Genomic DNA, 21,226 nt, shown 5'->3' on the forward strand with positions numbered 1-21,226 from the left:
TTTCAATTTCGGATCTTTTTCCCTTAACCTGAAAAACTCTCTGTAGTACTTCTTTTAGTGTAATTCTGCAGATTACAAGTTCTCTCAATTTTTATTTATCTGGAATTCACTTTCTTGCTGGATATAGAATTCTATTTTGTCAATTGTTTTCTTTCAGCATCTGAAAGATGTCATTCCACTGTCATCTGGCTTGCATCAGCTATCAACTTACTCTTGCTCCTTTGAAAGTATAGTTAACCTTTGGAAAACACTGAGTTTAAATTGTGTGGGTCTGCTTATATATAGATTTCTTTTAATACGGTACTATAAGTGTATCTGTTCTTATGATTTTCTTAATAAACATTTTTTTCTCTAGCTTCCTTTATTGTAAGAATACAGTATATAATACATAAAGCATATAAAATGTGTTGACTGTTTGTCGGTAAGGCTTGTAGTCAACAATAGGCTATTGTAGTTAAGTTTTGGGGGAGACAAAGATTATACATGGATTTTCAAGGACTCTTCATGGTCAACTGTAGTTTTTTTTTTTTTTTTTTTTTTGGCTCTACTTGTAAAGATTTTCTCTTTCTCTGGTTTTTAGTATTTTTATTATATTACATCTAAATGGGAATTGTTTTCTATTTTTCCTGCTTGGAGTTCACAGTGCGTCTTAAATATGAGACTATTTTTTAACAGTTTGGGGAAATTCTTAGGGACTATCTCTTCAAACATTACTTCTACACCATTCACTCTGTCACTTCACAGACTCAATTTACAGGCATGCTTCTTCTGTGCTTCTCTGCATTTTCCTATTTCTTTTCTCTCCATTATATAGTCTCAATATTTGCTACTGCAGTTAGAATTAATTCAACCCCAACTCTCCTAAATTTTAAGTCTCTTCTTGATGTGTGCAAATACATCAGATGTTTTAAAATTTTCATTTATCATCCTCGATTCCTCTGTACCAGAGACCTATAACCATCAAATATCTGGATCAGTTGCTCCATAGACCCGGTACACAGTTATCACACTGGGATCACCACCATACAGTATTACCTTCACCTCTCTTCTGAGCTGGCATCCTCCAGTAGTGATTGGGTCCATGGAGGCAAAAAAAAATTTGAGATCTTGCATGAATGAAAATATCTTCAGCCTGCTTTCACATTTAATAGATAATTTGGCTGAACATAGAATTTAAGATTAGAAATCATTTTCCTTCAGAATTCTGAAAACATTGCTCAATTTTCTCATGGCTTCTAGGGATAATTTAGCAGCAACAGATACCATTCTAATTCTTGGTCATTTGCATATAAAATGACCATGTTTTCTAATTTTAAACCTCTCATCATCGATAGTATTCAAAAATTTCCTAACATGTTTTGGTGTCATTCTATTTTAACCCACTGCAGTGGGCACTTAATGGGCCCTTTTGGTCTAGAAACTTATATCCCCTGTTAAAGGAAATTTCCTTTAATTATCTAATTTCATGATTTCCTCCTTCCTCTCTCTTTCTAAAATTCATGTTATTCAAATACTGGATAATCCCATCATATATTTTATATAGCAAGCCCAAAACCTAGCATCTTAAAATACTAACCACGTTATTTCCATGCAATTCTTTGAGTCAGAAATCTGAGGAGTGCTCAGTGGAGGGAGGTCTCCTCTCATCTCCACATGATATCAGCTAGAGTGGCTCACCTATGGCCAAAGTGTGCATGATGCCCTCATCACATGCCTAAAGCCTTGGTACCAGTTGTTGGCTGAGATGGCTAGGATCTCCTTCTCACGGCCTCTTTCTCCTCACATAGTCTCTCATTATACAATGGCCTATGCTGGGCTACTTTACATGGTAGCTGGCTTCCAACAAGGAGAAAATGGAAGTTGCACGGCTTCATACAGGCTAGGCTGGGAATTTGCCAATCACTCTTGGTACATTCTACTGATCATATCAAGTCGCAGGGCAAACCAAAGATTCAAGGGGAGGAAAACTGTCCACCACTTGACAATGGAAGTGGCATGCATGCACAGGAATGAGAGAAATTCTTGGCACCCATCTTTGCAGACAATCTACCATAGTCCATAGTCTGGCTTCAGACTGCCCAAGTCTCCTAAGAATAGCAGACACTCATCCAATTACAGTATCAGCCTCAAAGACCAATATCTCATGATCTATACTGGATATGGATTTGCTCCTCAGGTGTGGATTCTCTTGATCTGCAAACCTGGCAGCTCAATGGGAGAAGAGGGCTTGAAGTAGAAACAAGAATGAGGCATCTCAACATTATCTTTATAGATAGTCTTCCACTTAACCTCCTTATTATCAATCATTACTCCCAACTTTCCAATGTGCCTGGTATCCTTCAGGTAAGACACCATCTCTTCTACCTTCTATACAGAATAAACCTCTAATATTCTGCTGGGGTAAAGGAGATACCGTCATCCTACTATTCAGAGTTGAGGGCAAGTAGGGAGAATTTGGGATGATTAACATCTAATCCCTACCTTTACTCTCACTTCGAGAGACAACTGCTCCCCATTTTTTATCCTCTGGGGAGTTTTGTGGAACAAACTGGATTGCTTTACAGTTTTGCCCACTCTCTGAGCTGAGGATTCAGCTAGCTCACTCAAATGTCACCACTGGTCTACATTCCAACTTCCAAAAATTTGTCTGTAACTCTTCTCCTATCTCTTTTTCCTTAAGTCCTATTTTTCAGTCCTTTTAGTTGAGTTTAGGGAAAGAGGAAAGTAAATGTACATGCTCCAACTGTCACCTATGACAAGAATCATTTTTATAGGCTATCACTGCAAACTTCAATGCTAGAGCTATTATAAATTACTTAAGATATAAACCATAATTCACTTTCATAAAAGTGTATCAAAACCCCAAAACTGGAGACCAAAGTAGTCAAAAACAAAATTTCCTGATATATGAACACGGATACTTTTAAGCCTAGTTATAATTAACACCTATCATTTCATCCCAACCAAATGAGTCACACTCATAAATAATATGAGATTAATGCTTTAAACAAAACCGTGATATACCTTAATACCATGATTCCTTTAAGGTATTTTTTGCAATTATGATTTAACACATTTTTCTCAGACTCCGCAACAATACAAAAACTAAACTTGGTTCCACATTCTCTTACCTTCTCTTAGAAGAAAGAACTCACGACTACTTTCAATTTTCTACTACTACTAGTCTATATAGAGAAACCAAGGGCAATATACTGGGTAAGAGTAAGAAGTATTACTTGAAATAAGCAGACACAACTTACTGACACCAAAATGGAAAAAAGAATATCTATAAAGTAAAGGTGGCAATCCATTTGTTATGTCCAATAAAACATTTCTTTCTGAACCAAGAAGCTCCAAAGGGATCTTTCATCGAAGAAAAACAGAAAGCAGTACTCTCAAGTTGCTCCTTAATTCATAACACAAATTCACTGCCATAATTCTAAAATCCAAGGTTCTATAGACATATAAATAATTCACCTGGGGGATGGGGGCAGCCTCCACCAAACTGTGGCCCCTGGGGCCCAAAAGTCTCCCAACCGTGGTGAAGAGCCATGGGCTCCAGTGACAGAAGGAGTGGGAGGGCCTGGCAGAGATGTTGGAGCCAGCCTCCAGGGCATGGGTCCAGCGCACCTACCTCACCAAGGGGCCCAGCTCAAGGTGTCCACTACCATGGTCCTCTGACCCACAGGCCTGGAGCAAAAGGACAGCCTGGAGACTGCGCACTGGCTCTCCTCCCGTCAGCCTCTCTGCACTACCCCGGGTTAAAGGCAGCGGAGCGAAGGCTCTGAGAGCAATGGTTTCATCTCCCATCCAAGGGATGAATTCATCTTAGTTTTGGAATATGCTTTCCTTATAGTTTGTACTTCAACACTAAGGACACTTAATAGAGAGAAATTGCATGGCTCACCTACTGCCAGCTTGACAGCATAATTTTTAGGAATCAAGAAAGAACATTGGGGGGAGGAGAGAAAAGACGACGGAGGAGTAGGGGTCCCCTTTTTCAGCTGGTCCCCTGATTCGAGCTGGATATGTACCAGACCATCCAGAAAACCCACGGAATCAGCCTGACACGCAGGAAAATACTTCTGGATCTCTACAAATGAACGTCTCCAGCACTGAATACTAAGGTATGAAGCAGGGAGCTGTGAATCCATGCACAGATGTCAGAAGATAAATGGAAGAGGGAGGGAGCTGCCGTGCTCGGGCACCAGGAAGCAGTAGCCACCTGCACTGGGGAGCGGGCCAGACTCGCCAACCAGCACCCGTGAGAGAGCAGACTGAGACCGTGAGCCCGGGAACGCGCGGGACCAGACTGAAAACCGGAACTCTGGAGTGCTCATTGGAACCGGACTAAAAACGGGAGCTCGGGAGCACGCGCGACCTGACTGAAAACCAGCACCTCGGAATGCGAGTGAACCACACTGAAACAGAGAGCTCGGAAGCACGCAGAGGAACCGGGGGCAGCTGGCGATGCTAGAAGGACAAAGGATAGAGACGTGCCGGCCCTTGAAGTGATGGCTCACTGGCTGTGGGGTGCACAACCCAGGATGCTGCAGGGTATTTGGCAGCACCGACGGAAACAGAGGTAAAGAGGCCAGGAGAGCTCAGTGGAGAGCGGACTGTGATCTCTCTGTTCTGAGACAGAAGCTAGGATACGGCCACTGCTGTTCTGACTCTCAGAAGAGCCACAGAAAACCGCCAGGGAAAGCCACCAGAAAACAAAAGCCCGAAAATACCAGCTCACATTGTGCCAATCCCCATCCCTCCTCGCAGGGGAGAGGGAAACTCTACCCAAACAGGGATGCCTGAATATCAGCGCGGCAGGCCCCTCCCCCAGAAGGCAGGCTGAAAAATCAAGAAGCCCACATCCCTAAGGTCCCTATAAAACAAGTGCACACCGCCTGGGTCCCAGTCAATAATTTGGGCTCTGGGCAACCCCACAACCTCTCTTCATCAGAATGACGAGAAGGAGAAATCCCCCCCAGCAAAGAAAAGATAATGAGTCTGTGGCCTCTGCCACAGAACTGATGGATACGGATATAACCGAATTATCAGAAATGGAATTCAGAGTAACAATGGTCAAGATGATGTATAGACTTGAAAAAAATATTAACGAAAATATTAACTAGAATACAGAATATCTAAAGGCAGAAATGAGAGCTAATCTGGCAGAAATTAAAAATGCTATGAATCAAATGCAGTCAAAACTAGAGGCTCTGATGGCCAGGATAAATGAGGCAGAAGAACAAATTAGTGAATTGAAGGATGGGATGGTAGAAGAGAAAGTTAAAACAGAAACTTGGCTCAAAAAAATCCAATCTCAAGAATGTAGATTATGGGAGATTACTGACTCAATGAAACGTTCCAATGTCAGAATCATCGGCATCCCCGAGGGGTTGGAGAAAAAGAGAGGTCTAGAAGAGATATCTGAACAAACTGTAGCTGAAAACTTCCCTAATCTAGGAAAGGAAACAAGCATTCATGTCCAAGAGGCAGAGAGGACTCCCCGCAAGGTCAGCCACGACAAATCTACGCCACATTAGGTCATAGTGCAATTCGCAAATATTAGATCCAAGGATACAGTACTGAAAGCGGCCAGGGCAAAGAAATTTCTCACGTACAGAGGCAAAAATAACAGAATAACGTCAGACCTGTCTACACAGATCTGAAATGAGAGGAAGGGTTGGCAGGATATTATTGAAGCTCCATCCGAGAAAAACATGCAGCCAACGATCCTTTATCCAGCAAGGTTGTCATTCAGAATGGATGGAGAAGTAAGGACCTTCCAGGATCGGCAGAAACTGACCAAATTCGTAACCATGAAACCAGCCCTACAGGAGATATTAAGGGGGGGTTCTATAAAAGTAAAGAGGCCCCAAGATTAATACAGAACAGAAATGTACAATCTACAGAAACAAATCTTTACAGGCAACATGACATCATTAAAATCATATCTCTCAATAATCACTCTCAATGTGCATGGCCTAAATGCTCCCATAAAACCCCACAGGGTTGCAGATTGGATAAAAAGACATGACCCATCCATTTGCTGTCTACAAGAGACTCATCTTGAACCTAAAGATACATCCAGACTGAAAGTGAAGGCATGAAAAACCATGCCAATTAGCTGCCAGATTAGCTCTCATTTTCATGACAATGGACCTCAAAGGAAAGCTGGGGTAGCAATTCTCACATCGGACAGATTAGATTTTAAACTAAAGACTGTAGTTAGAGATACAGAGGGACAATACATTATTCTTAAAGGATGTATCCAACAAGTAGATATGACAATTATAAATATCTACGCCCCCAACAGGGGAGGCATCAAGATACACAAGCCAAATCTTAACCAGAATAAAGAGACATATAGATAAAAATATGTTAATAGTAGGGGAATTCAACACTCCACTATGAGCAATAGACAGATCACCTAAGCAGAAAATCAACAAAGAAACAAGAGCTTTGAATGACATACTGGACCAGATGGACCTCATAAATATATACAGAACACTACAGCCCAGAACAACAGAATACTCATTCTTTTCGAATGCACATGGAACGTTCTCCAGAATAGCCAATACTGGGTCACGAAACAGGTACCAAAAGACTGAAATTATTCCCTGCATATTCTCAGACCACAATGCTTTGAAACTGGAACTCAATCACAGGAAAAATTTGGAAGAAACTCAAACATTTGGAAACTAAGAACCATTCTGCTCGAGAATGACTGGGTAAACGAGGAAATTAAAAATCAATTTAAACAATTTATGGAGACCAATGAGAATGAAAGCACGATGGTCCAAAACCTATGGGACACTGCAAAGGCAGTCCTAAGGGGAAAATACATAGCCATCCAAGCCTCATTCAAAAGAACAGAAAAATATAAAATGGAGATTTTATATTCTCACCTCAAGAAGCTGGAGCTGGAACAGAAGAACAGGCCTAACCCACAGACGAGAAGGCAGTTGATCAAGAGTAGAGCAGAGATCAATGAATTAGAAACCAGGAGCACAGTAGAGCAGATCAACAGAACTAGAAGCTGGTTCTTTGAACGAATAAATAAGATCGATAAGCCACTGGCAAGACTAATTCAAAAGAAAAGAGAAAGGACCCAAATTAATAAAATTATGAATGAAAGGGGAGAGGTCTCAACCAAAACCAATGAAATAGGAAGGATCATTAGAAACTTTTATCAACAGCTTTATGCCAATTAATTAAACAACCTGGAAGAAACGGATACCTTGCTGGAAACCTATAAAGTACCAAGACTGAAACAGGAAGAAATGGATTTTTTAAGCAGACTGATTAATTATGAAGAGATCATCATATGACTGATGAAGCAGTCATCAAAAACCTCCCTAACAAACAAGAGTCCAGGGCCTGACGGATTCCCCCAGGAATTCTACCAAACATTCAAAGAAGAAATAATACCTATTCTCCTAAAACTCTTTCAAAAAATAGAAACAGAAGGAAAACTACCAAACTCATTCCATGAGGCCAGTATTACCTTGATCCCCAAACCAGGTAAAGACACCATCAAAAAGGAAACTTATAGACCAATATCCCTGATGAATATGGACAGCAAAATTCTCAACAAGATCCTAGCTAATAGGATCCAACAGTACATTAAATGGGTTATCCATCATGACCAAGTGGGATTCATCCCTGGGATGCAAGACTGGTTCAACATTCGCAAATCGATCCGTGTGATATACATCATATCACCAAGAAAAGAGTCAAGAACCATATGATCCTCTCAATTGATGCAGAAAAAGCATTTGACAAATACAGCATCCGTTCCTGATTAAAACACTTCAGAGTGTAGGGATAGAGGGTACATTCCTCAATTTCATAAAAACCATCTATGAAAAGCCTACAGCAAATATCATTCTCAATGGGGAAAAGCTGGAAACCTTTCCCTTAAGATCAGGAACACGACAAGGATGCCCAATCTACCCATTATTATTCAACATAGTACTAGAAGTCCTTGCAACAGCAATCAGACAACAAAAAGGGATAAAAGGTATCCAAATCGGCAAAGAAGTAGTCAAACTGTCTCTCTTCACAGATGACATGATACTCTATATGGAAAACCCAAAAGATTCCACGCCCAGACTATTAGAAGTTATAGAGCAATTCAGTAATGTGGCAGGATACAAAATCAATGCTCAGAAATCAGTTGCATTTCTATACACGAACAATGAGACTGAAGAAAGAGAAATTAGGGTTTCCATTCCTTTACAATAGCACCAAAAATCATACGTTATCTCGGAAATAACTTAACCAGAGAGGTAAAGGATCTATATTCTAGAAACTACAAATCACTCTTGAAAGACATTGAAGAAGACACAAAAAGATGGAAAAATATTCCATGCTCATGAATCGGAAGAATTAACATAGTTAAAATATCCATGCTACCCAGAGCAATCTACACTTTCAATGCCATCCCGATCAAAATATCAATGACATTTTTCAAATGGGCTGGAACAAACAGCCCTTAAATTTGTGTGGAACCAGAAAAGGCCCCGAATCACCAAGGAATTATTGAAAAGGAAAAACAAAGCTGGGGGCATCACATTGCTGGATTTCAAGCTATCCTACAAAGCTGTGATCACAAAGACAGCATGGTAGTGGCACAAAAACAGACACATAGACCAATGGAACAGAATACAGAACCCAGAAATGGACCCTCGGCTCTTTGGGCAACTAATCTCTGACAAAGCAGGAAAAAACATCCAGTGGAAAAAAGACAGTCTCTTCAATAAATGGTGCTGGGAAAATTGTAGAGCTATATGCAAAAGAATGAAACTTGACCACTCTCTCACACCATACACAAAGATAAACTCCAAAGGGATGAAAGACCTCGATGTGAGACAAGAATCCATCAAAATCATAGAGGAGAACATAGGCTGCAACCTCTCTGACATCGGCCACAGCAGCTGTTTTCATGACACATCTCCAAAGGCAAGAGAAACAAAAGATAAAATGAAGTTGTAGGACTTCATCAAGATAAAAAGCTTCTGCACAGCCAAGAAAACAGTCAAAAAAACTAAGAGGCTGCCCACAGAATGGGAGAATATATTTGCAAATGACACTGCCGATAAAAGACTGGTATCCAAGACTTACAAAGAACTTCTCAAAGTCAATACACAAGAAACAAATAAACAAATCATAAAATGGGCAGAAGATATGAACAGACACTTTTCCAATGAAGACATACAAATGGCTAACAGACACATGAAAAAATGTTCAAAATCATTAGCCATCAGGAAAATTCAAATCAAAACCACACTAAGATACCAACTTATGCCAGTTAGAATGGCAAAATTTGACAAGGCAAGAAACAACAATTGCTGAAAGGATGTGGAGAAGGGATCCGTCCTACATTGTTGGTGGGAATGCAAGTTGGTACAGCCACTTTGGAAAACAGTGTGGAGGTCCCTTAAAAAGTTAAAAATTGAGCTACCCTATGATCCAGCCATTGCACTACTGGGTATTTACCCCAAAGATACAGACGTAGTGAAGAGAAGGGCCATATGCACCCCAATGTTCATAGCAGCATTTTCCACAATAGCTAAATTGTGGAAGGAGCCGAGATGCCCTTCAACAGATGACTGGATTAAGAAGTTGTGATCCATATATACAATGGAATATTATTCAGCTGTCAGAAAGAACGATTTCTCAACATTTGCTGCAACATGGACAGCACTGGAGGAGATAATGCTAAGTGAAATAAGTCAAGCAGAGAAAGACAATTATCATATGGTTTCACTCATCTATGGAACATAAGAACTAGGAAGATCAGTAGGAGAAGAAAGGGATAAAGAAAGGGGTGGTAATCAGAAGGGGGAATGAAGCATGAGAGACTATGGACTCTGAGAAACAAACTGAGGGCTTCTTAGGGGAGGGGGTTGGGGGAATGGGAAAGGCTGGTGATGGGTAGTAAGGAGGACATGTATTGCATGGTGCATTGGGTGTTATACGCAAGTAATGAATCATGGAAGTTAACATCAAAAACTGGGGATGTACTGTATGGTGACTAACATAATATCATAAAAAATTATTTTTTAAAAAAAAGAATGAACATTGGGTTATTTCCTAAGATTAAGCCTTTAAATTTCACTTGGATGCTGCATAGCCATATGCACACTTGAACATGAAAATGATCTTCCATCAAGGAGATCTCCCTCTTCAACTAAATCAACAAAGTGGTTGGAAGAAAAAGAATGGACCCTCTATCTGATCAAACTCAGACAAATTAAATCAGTCTTTTTGAGCAAGAAGTAAAGCAAATGACAGCTGAAATCCTGCCAGGCTCCACGCACCAACCAAGTTTATTGGTATATGGCTGTTTCTACTCAGACGATGTGGCTCCTTTTTCTAAATTATACCAAGGCACCCTGTATGGGCTAAAGGCAGTTCTTACCATCCTACTACCATATCCCTCTCCTACCCAGGATTATATTGCTTACCTCAGATAGACTGAAGATTCTCATGAACTACAGGCTTATTGTAAAAGATGAAATATTTGACACAAAATGAAATTAATTCCATAGGTAAACTCAAAATATTACTATAGATATAAATTATGTGTGTATTTTTATACATATACAGTTATATGAATACACATTTCTATATATCAGAAGTTAGCACAACTTAGTAAATGTTTAAAATTTTTTAAAAATTCACTCTGGATTTCTATATAAAAATACTTTATGAAGGAAAAGAATTTTTTTTATATTAGACAATCAGTTTTGGTTTTTCATATTCTAAGTTCAGACAATTTTGCGTTAAGACAGCGAAGATAATGTCTATGTTCCAAAAGAGATTCTGGTTTGATTTGATAAGTTCTCATTTTCATTACTTCTCTTTTTGATTAATAAGAATCTCACTCTCTAGTCTCTGGTTGCTCCCTCTTGGTACCCATCCTCCCCATTGCATCAACATTTATCTTCCCAAATCAAGGCTGATACCATCTAATCTCTTCTTAAAATTCCTTCCTATGACCTCTGCTTCTCCACTGTATACTCTAGGTTTCATATGATAAAGTACAAACACCACTGTTGTCAAAGTCCATGAAGGAAATGCTTATGGGATAAACAGGCCCTTGGAAAAGTAGTCCTATTTTTTTGTGCCCCATAATTATTTTCAAGATATAGAAAACAAATGTGTAAGCAGAGATAAACTGAGTATCATTTTAATACCAAAATAATATTCAAATATTAGTGAAATGAAGTGGTGACATGCTACTTAAAAGTGTATACTGCCCAGAGAATCAATTAGTCAATATTTTTCTACTTTAAGTTAAAAGAGTTATAAAAGATCTTATAAATGAATTGACAAATGAATAATTCTCTTAAAGTTTACACAGGGCAAACCTGAGACTAGAATGATCTGCAAAAGCTTTCATACATTTTTTAAGATTATTTTATTACTTTAAGATTATTTTAAGGCAAATTAATATCACATAACTGATATAAAAAATAAATATGTAATGCTGTTAGCATCAGTTTCAAGTAAAATATATAAAACTCCATATGCTTCCACCTGAATACTATATAAAAACATTGATTCAAAGTCACCTGCCATTTTTTGGGGCACCGGGGTGGCTCAGTTGGTTAAGTACCTGACTCTTGATTTTGGCTCAGGTCATGATCTCAGGGTTGTGAGATGAAGCCCCGCTTCAGGCTCCATGCTGGGCATGGAGCCTGCTTAAGATTCTCTCCCCCTCCATAAAAAAAAAAAAAAAAAAAAAATCACTTGCCATTTTTGCGAGAAGACTTCGGCACTGGCACTGGTGGGCATGACTGAGCAGGCGCTACATCTGAAGCAGCAGGAGAGCCTGTATGATGAGCCTTTACTTTGTCAGCCCAACTGACACCAGTAGGAGCCAGACGGGGAGCAGTGACTGCACCAGGTGAACCCCTATGGAGAAAATTCTGCATTAATAAATCAAATATAAAAGTTAAAAATTTTTTAAATTTAAATATATGCTTAATATTATCCTGGTCTCTAGTTCTGATTTTTCTTTGTTATTTCCCTCCTCTACTAAATTTCAGCTAAGGATCTTCTTTTTCCAGGTCCTTGTGGTGTCATTTAAGTTTTTTATTTCAACTATTTTCCTTAATACAAGCATTTATGGCATAAATTTCACTCTAACAACTGCTTTTGCCACATCCCATAGGTTTTGGAATATTGTGTTTTCTTTTTCTTTTGAGACATATTTGGATTTGTCACTTGATTTCTTATTTGGCCCACTGCTTGTGCAGCAGTGTGTTGTTTAATACTTACATACTGAATATTTAATATTTACATTGTAAAAAATGAAAAACTTGAAAAAAATTAAAAAGTGGAAAAAAATACATGAAATTTTATGCAGACAATGAAAAGAAATGGAATATGCATATAAAAAAAAGAACTTGGAATGTTTCCAAATAAAAACGCACATTTTTATTCCCCACTCATTTGTTATATGTCACTTTTCTATTACTGTTATTTACATATTTATTTAAATAAATTTTAACACAGTTCAAAATTGTTTAACTTTCCAAAAAAGTTAAAATCTTAAATATACACTTAACATATTTAAATTTTAAATAATTTGGGTGTGTATATCCACATATATAAGTACCATACAACCAGAGCAATTTAAGTTAAATATATTCATAAATTTATGTTGGTCTAATACTTCATTAATCTAATTATAGTATAATATATTGTATGGGAACAGGGATAATATAAAAGCTCTAATTAATTCAGTTTAAAAGAAAATTTAAGTTAAATGGGGGAAGCTTAAAAAATATACATATATACCTTAAACATTTTATTTCAACTTAAAACTCCTATCTTTTAATAATATGAATGTGCATTAATTTGTCAATCTATGACATAGACACTATCAATACAGGCTTTTTCTTTGTGTACATTTCTTACATGAACCATGACCACAAGTATAATGCCTAATTGGCAATATCCAATTCTGGTTTCTTTAAAATGAAGTGAGAATTTAGTGACATCTATTAAACATTTTAAGTGTATAATCCCCCCAACTTTAACAATATCTTCCCCAATCTTTTGACAGCAAAACTTTAACAGTTCACCTTTATCAAAGCTCTCTAAGAACTGTCAAAGTTTTCACAGAAACAATGACTCTTTTTGTACTCATATTTAACCGGTTTATTTCATATTTAAATTACAAGTTAGCCATCAAGGAAATTCAAATCAAAACCACACTGAGATACCACCTTACGCCAGTTAGAATGGCAAAAATAGACAAGGCAAGAAACAACAATTGTTGGAGAGGATGTGGAGAAAGGGGATCCCTCCTACATTGTTGGTGGGAATGCAAGTTGGTACAGCCACTCTGGAAAACCGTGTGGAGGTCCCTTAAAAAGTTAAAAATTGAGCTACCCTATGATCCAGCCATTGCACTACTGGGTGTTTACCCCAAAGATACAGACGTAGTGAAGAGAAGGGCCATATGCACCCCAATGTTCATAGCAGCAATGTCCACAATAGCTAAATCGTGGAAGGAGCCGAGATGCCCTGCAACAGATGACTGGATTAAGAAGTTGTGGTCCATATATACAATGGAATATTACTCAGCAATCAGAAAGAATGAGTTCTCAACATTTGCTACAACATGGACGGCACTGGAGGAGATAATGCTTAGTGAAATAAGTCAAGCAGAGAAAGACAACTATCATATGATTTCTCTCATCTATGGAACATAAGAACTAGAATGATCAGTAGGGGAAGAAAGGGATAAAGAAAGGGGGGGTAATCAGAAGGGGGAATGAAACATGAGAGACTATGGACTATGAGAAACAAACTGAGGGCTACAGAGGGGAGGGGGGTGGGGGAATGGGATAGACCGGTGATGGGTAGTAAGGAGGGCACATATTGCATGGTGCACTGGGTGTTATACACAACTAATGAATCATCGAGCCTTACATCGAAAACCGGGGATGTACTGTATGGTAACTAACATAATAAAAAATCATTATTAATAAAAAATAAAAAAATAAAAAAAAATAAAATAAATTACAAGTTAAAATAATGAAGACAACTTGAAGAAGCAATTTTGGTGACTACATATTCTGAGTAAACATTTAACTCAACCAGTAAGAGAAAAGTAAGTAGATATATTGAAAGTAGCCTAAGAACCACAATTTTTCAGAACACTGAAGAAAACAGTAGGTTTTACAAGGATAATAAAGAATGCCATTTAATCCAACAATATGATTAGATGAAGATCAGTATTACCATGCATGCATTAAAGGCTTCCAATGTTAAAAGAAAACATGCACTATACAACATTCTGAACCACAGACCAATGGAATACATTATATAAGTACATCCCTTAAAATGGTGCTAGAATATACAATTATTTGGTTTTGTTTGCTTATATATCTTTCTTCTATTCTGCTAAAGTACAATTATTGTAAGGTTCCAAAGTCCACCAACCTTCACCTAAGGTAATACTATCCAATAACCTCAGTTGAAAGCAAAAATTTGGTTCTACTCAGTAACCTTAATGAGCTTTTACTAAGTGCCAGGTACAATGTTAAATCCCAAGTGCTTGGGATACATTAAGATATGACAAAGATATTGTGTTAAAGAAGATCATAGTATGAGTACAAAAAAGAAACATTAAAAAGGTTGTAATGAATCACAAATGTAATAATAATACAAGTAGATGCAAGGTTCAGCAGTAACAAGCGATGAAGATGACTGTGACATGGTCGGGGAGGGGATAAAAAGCAGTCAGGAAAGGTTAGGTTTTAACACAGGAAAGAGAACTGACCAAGCAAACTACTTACCACACCTCCTATTACACATCCAATATTAAGACTTACTCTAAAGAAATAAGAATCCAAACAAAACTGTGTCTTAACAACAAATTTCCCCAGGGACATTTAAGGAAAACAACAATGGTGACTGTTTAACATTACTGCTGCCAGAAATGGCAGTAACATTTGGGGCAAACAAGAGGCTGACTAAAAAACTTTAAAGGAAAATCTGGAGAATGGAATGGCCACAGGGGGCTTTGAAAAGCTCCTACACATTCCTGGAAATCAGTAAGGCCACACATATGTACAGAGTTCTGTGCATGCCCCAGAAAGATCTGAGAAGGCCCTAACACCTCACCTCTGACTGACCCTGAGGCTCTGAAGAAGCAGGAAGTCAATGCTAGAGCACTGAAGGTATGTACAACACATACACAGAATTAGGAAACTTCTGTCAAATCAAGCAGAAACTTTAGTGACGACACATCACAAAGAAAACAGACTTCAGAAAACTAGTTCAAGAGAGTTTTTGAACAAACTGTAACAATAGCACCACCACCAAAGAGCCACAACAACAAATCCTGAGGAGGCAGCAATCTGATCTCCAAAGCTGCCACTTTATTTAAAATATCCAGTTTCAACAAAAAAAAGTCACAAGACATGCAAATAAACTGGAAGGTATGCCCCATTCATACACACATAACAGTAACTGAACAGTAACTGAACATTAACTGAAACTGTAACTGAAATGGTCCTCAAGGAAACACAGACGCTGGGCTTACTAGACAGACTTTAAATCAGGTACTATAATTATCTTTAAAGAATATTGAAGAACAAAAGAAAATTGTGTCTAAAAAATTAAAGTATGCAAACAATGTTTCACCAACTATAGTATCAATAAAGAGAAAGTAAATATAAAAAGTACTACATAGATATTCTAGAGTTGAAAAATACAGTAACTGCAATGAAAAATTCACCAGAGGGGCTCAACAGCAGATTTGAGCTAGCAAAATAAAGAATCAGTAAACTTGAAGAGAGGACAATTGAGATTATCTGAGAAACAGAATGAAAAAAGAATGCAAAAAAACAGAACCTCAAAGACTTGTGGAACAACTGTCACAAGTGACAACACAGGTATAGTGGGATTCCCAGGAAAGAAAAAGGCACAAAAAGGATATTTGCAGAAATGGACAAGAACTTCCCAAATTTGATGAAAAACATTCATCTATACATCCAAAAGGTTCAATGAACTCCAAACAGGATAAACTCAGAGGTCCACACCCTATACAACACAGTCAAACTACCCAAAGACAAAGATAAAATCATGAAAGCAGCAATAGAAAAGTGAGGCATCTCAAAATGGATCCCTAAGAAGAGTAACAGTTGCTTTTTCATCAGAAACCATGGAAGTCAGAAGGAAGTGAGAGGGGGCGCCTGGGTGGCACAGTCAGTTAGGCATCCAACTCTTGGTTTCAGCTCAGGTCATGATCTCAGGGTTGTGAGACTGAGCCCCAAGTCAGGCTCCACACAGCACAGAGTCTGCTTGAGATTCTTTCTCCTCTGCCACTCCTGCTTATTCTCTCTCTCCCTCTAATAAATAAATAAATCTTAAAATTAAAAAAAAGAAATTTAAAAAAATTAAGAAGGAAGTGAGAGGACATAGTCAAATTCCTGAAAGAAAAAGACTTTCAACCAAGAACTCTATGCACTACAAAACTATCCTTCCAAAACTGAAGGACAAATTAAGATATTCTCAGAAAAACAAAAACTGAGAAAAACTGTCAGTAGCAGACCTGCCCAACAAGACAAACTAAAGGGAGTCCTTCAGGCAGAAATGAGAGGACACTAGACAATAAGTTGAATCCACATGAAGATATAAAGAGCACTAGTAAAAGTAACTACATAGGTAAACACAAAAAATATATATAAATGTATTTTTTAACTTTTTTCTATCTGACTTAAAGTACAGCTGCATAGGGGCGCCTGGGTGGCTCAGCCATTAAGCAGCTGCCTTCGGCCCAGGACGTGATCCCAGGGTCCTGGGATCGAGCCCCGCATCAGGCTCCCTGCTCAGTGGGAAGCCTGCTTCTCCCTCTCACACTCCCCTTGCTTGTGTTCTCTCTCTCTCTGTCTCTCTCTGTCAAATAAATAAAATCTTTAAAAATATATATATATAGTTGCATAAAACAATAATTATAACACTGTACTGATGGGATTACAATGCATAAAGATGTAATTTTCATGACAGTATCACAGCTTATAATATATATTTAGATCTTTTGATGTGAAAGAAATAGCCAATTCATGTTACGAATCATTTAGCATGACATATGTTTATGGGTTTTAATTTTTGGATCCAATTATATTTGAATATATTACATTTCCTAAAAGCTAAATGTTACTCTCTTGGATTTTTTTTTTATTCAAACAATTTCAAACACATACACAAACATATACATGGATTTTTAATACTATATTTTATAATACTATATTATCCACAGAAAATAATTTACTATAATGTAAGCCTTAGTATGTTTTTTTGAGTTCATCTCACCCAAAATTTAAGCTTCTTCGAGCATTTGATGCTACACTTATTCTATCTGTTGATGGACTTGGAATCACATGACGTCCTGGAGACATCTTCTTTACTTCCCAAGCCAAAGAAGTTGGTCTGTCAATTCAAGACATACAAGAGATTAAATTAACAGAGAAAAAAACCTAATATTTTCTCTTGGTTGTTAGCAGGTGAAAACATAATCAGGTCACAAATTTTCCCTAGAGCACTATTCACCAGAAAGTTACCATATTACCCAATAAGCGACACAGATGCATATTCCAGGATTTTCCACTCGCTGCATAATAGCAACATAACCCTACTTATCTAAAAAGGCCATGGTTTTACAAAGACATGAGATATACTACTTACGTTTTAAAAGCCTCCACATACCCAGCTAAAAACACATTAAAAAGACAATGGTACTAATTCAGGCTACTTATACAACTCAACTTCTGTCTGATGTCCTGGAAAACCAAGTGTGTAGAACAGAGATCAAGACAGAAAAACAGGTGTGAGGATTAAATGAAGAATACACAGGAAAAGATGAGGTCTCCTTTCCTCTGTATGAGAGTGGGAGCATAAACATTTCTTTGCTCTTTTTTGGGAAAGCTAACTTCTTCACTGGCCCCAGAAGCTCGAGAGGATGTAGTCTTTACTAAACTGTTTTCCTGGGATGCCTGGGTGGCTCAGTTGGTTAAGCATCTGTCTTCAGCTCAGGTCATGATCCCAGAGTCCTGGAATCGAGTCCCGTATCAGACTCCTTGCTCAGTGGGGAGCCTGCTTCTCCCTCTGCCTGCTGTTCCCCTTGCTTATGCTCTCTTTCTCTCTCTCACTCTTTCTCTCTGACAAATAAATAAAATCTTTAAAATAAATAAATAAATAATAAACTGTTTTCCTCAAGTAGTGTTTTCTCTATTCCTAACGGCCTCAGTCAGACCCTCCATAACACCCCAGAATCTCCTTCCCTCTTACTTTCCATTCAATCTAGTGGTTGTGATCTTTTTCTCACATTAAAAAGTGATATTTGTTGGGGCACCTGCGTGGCTCAGTCAGTTAAGTATCTGACTCATGATTTCAGCTCGGGTCATGATCTCAGGGTTGTGCCATCAAACCCTGCGTTGGGCTCCATGCTAGGCATTGAGCCTGCTTGAGATTCTCTTTCCCCCTCTCTCTCTGCCCTCCCACCCCATCTTTCTCTCCCTCTCTTTAAAACTAAAAAGTGATATTTGTTGTCAGAAAACAAGAAAATTCAGATAAAAGATTATCCAAATAAAGTCTAAAGCTTTTGACAATTTATTGTCAAATCACCTTTCAGAAAGCTTCTAACAAATTATACTTCTACTAGGTGAAAAGTGCCCATTTCCCTTGAATCTTGCCAACAGTTAGGATCTTGTTCTAGAAATTTCAATGGCTTGTGAAAGAGATGGCATTGCTTGCAAAGTCTAAAAAAATTACTATGTGGCACTTTATGGGTAAAATTTGCTAACTCCCATGCTAGAGTTTCAGTCTTATAAGGAGGTTTTTTTTTTTTTTTAAGATTTTATTTATTGATTTATTTCATTATTTCGGGTGGGGGAGAGCACAAGCAGTAGGAGGGACAGGGGGAGAGAAAATCTCTCAAGTTATGAGTTCTTTTTCTTACAGAAATTACAATAATGGTGTGTTTTTACAAAAATTCATTAGCAAAATTATTTTTTTTGTTTTTAAAATTATATATTTTTATTATCATTACTAGTAAGGCTGAACATTTTTTTTACCAGCTATTTAAATTTCTTCTTTGGCAGGGTGCCTGGGTGGCTCAGTCGGTTAAGTGTCTGACTCTTGATTTCAGCTCAGGTCATAATCTGGGGGTCCTGAGATTGAGCCCTGTGATGGCTCCACACTCAGTGGGGAGTCTGCTTCTCTCCCTCTCCTTCTGCCCTGCCCCCTGCTTGTGCTCAATCTCTCTCTCAAATAAATAAACCTTTAAAAAAATATATAAAATAAAAAATAAATTTCTTCTTTGGGATTTGCATGTTGGTAACTTTTGCCATTTTTTCCAGTGGGATTTGCATCATTTTCTAATTGATTTGAAATCATTTACTACACTAGTATTATTATTACTATTATGGCTACATATCCTTTGGCAGAGATAACATAACTATTTAAATGTTAATTTTTTATGCAGAAAGGCGTATTTTATTCCTATTAAATCAAGCCTATTAATACTTTCCTTTGTGGTTTCTACCTTAGTCTTATGAAGTCTTTACCCACAGTAAAAATATACAAATATTTATCTATATTTTCTTCTCTAACTATGTATAAGTGCAGTTTTTACATTTGAATCTCAAATGAATTGTGATGCATGATTTGAGGAAACTAAGGTGGATAAATGCCATCTACAGAGAATTTAAGGTTGCTTTCTATATCTAGGAGCTACCTCAAGAAGCAAAGAGCAGATATGCTGATAACTGGTTAATATAAAAAGAAGTCTCAGGTGTATTTCTGAACCATGGTACCAGGACAGAGTTAACCTTGGACTTGGCCTCAGAATCTTTCTTAATACAATCCTCAACACGTAGCCACCACTACCTGACTGGAGTTTATAAGCAGCCAAAAAAACAATCTAGTTAGCTTCTTATGCATTGGTGGTGATATTACAGACCCTTTTGAATACAAGAAACAGAAGTGCAATCAAGTTAAATTAAAAAAGAAAAAGAAAATAAAGATTTACTCTAAGGATATAAACTATAAATGGTCAAGGACATCCAAGGTAGGGAAAAACTAGAATTAAGACTCATGAAGATTAGACCAAGAGGAAAGAGGCTTAAAAGCAACAATCAAAGACCTCAAAGACCACATGATTTCCTTCATCCCTGATTCTATCTATTCCACTTTCTTTGAACCTGCTTTATTCTGCTTATCTTCACAAGAATGATATAGCTACCAATCTCAAATCAGTGTGATGATCCCTTAACCTGGTTCAACCCAGTGAAGGAACGTACCACCCGCAAATCTAATCACCTCTTCCCAGGCGTTAAGGGTGAAACTGCTTGGTACAAACATGGACTAGGCCTGGCCCACCCAGGGACTGTGAGTAATGCAAGTACCAAAAAAAATATCCAAAATTGTCATTATGAGAGGAGAAATAAGTCAGTTAGAGAAAGACACCATATGATTTCACTCATGTGGACTTTAAGAAACAAAACAGACGAACATAGGGGAAGGGAAGGAAAAATAAAATAAGATGAAAACTGAGAGGTAGGCAAACCATAAGAGATGCCAAACTCTAGAAAACAAACTGAGGGTTGCTGGAGGGGAGGTGGGTAGGGGGAAGGGGTAATTGGGTGATGGGCATTAAGGAGGGCATTTGATGTAATGAGCACTGGGTGTTATATACAACTGATGAATCACTAAATTCTACCTCTGAAAAAAAAAAAAAAAAAAAAAAGGAAGAAAGAGAAAAAACAAAGACTGGGGGAAACAAACCAAAAAAACAGATTCTTATATAGAGAACAAACAGATGGCTATGGGAGGGGGTACAAATGGGTGAAACAGGTGAAGGGGATTAAGAGTACACTCATTGTGATGAGCATGGAGTAATGTATATAATTGTTCAATCACTATACTGTACACCTGAAACTGATATAACACTGCATGTTATCTACACTGGAACTTAAAGACATTTTTTTTTTTCATTATGAGAAACAAAAACGTTAAAAGGATCACCATATCATGGTTTCCCTGGATTTGGTTTCCTGGGGATCAAGCCTTCCTGGATTTGTCTCTTGGGATTCCTTCACTCCCCTGGTTCCCCCACGGGGCTGATAGGACAAAAAACGTGTTCTCTACTGGACGATTCCACTTAAAGAAACTGAACCACAGTTAAATCCAAGGGAAA

The 21,226-nt window shown here is 37.9% G+C and overlaps 1 protein-coding gene across 5 annotated transcripts in view; it reads right to left on the bottom strand.

Annotated features, from left to right (window-relative positions):
- The window catches only part of SCAPER (S-phase cyclin A associated protein in the ER), a 527,655-nt gene that overhangs the window by 422,639 nt on the left and 83,790 nt on the right, over window positions 1–21,226 (bottom strand). For all 5 annotated transcript variants that reach the window (XM_040642943.1, XM_040642940.1, XM_040642941.1 and 2 more), the window contains 2 exons: window positions 17,344–17,460; window positions 11,765–11,925 (listed from right to left, as the gene is read on the bottom strand). In XM_040642943.1, the coding sequence (XP_040498877.1) occupies window positions 11,765–11,925; window positions 17,344–17,460 (278 nt within the window). The remainder of the gene's footprint in view (window positions 1–11,764; window positions 11,926–17,343; window positions 17,461–21,226) is intronic.

Source organism: Ursus maritimus, unplaced genomic scaffold (genome assembly GCF_017311325.1).
Source record: "Ursus maritimus isolate PB19 unplaced genomic scaffold, ASM1731132v1 scaffold_27, whole genome shotgun sequence".
In the NCBI taxonomy this organism is placed as follows: Eukaryota; Metazoa; Chordata; class Mammalia; order Carnivora; family Ursidae; genus Ursus; species Ursus maritimus.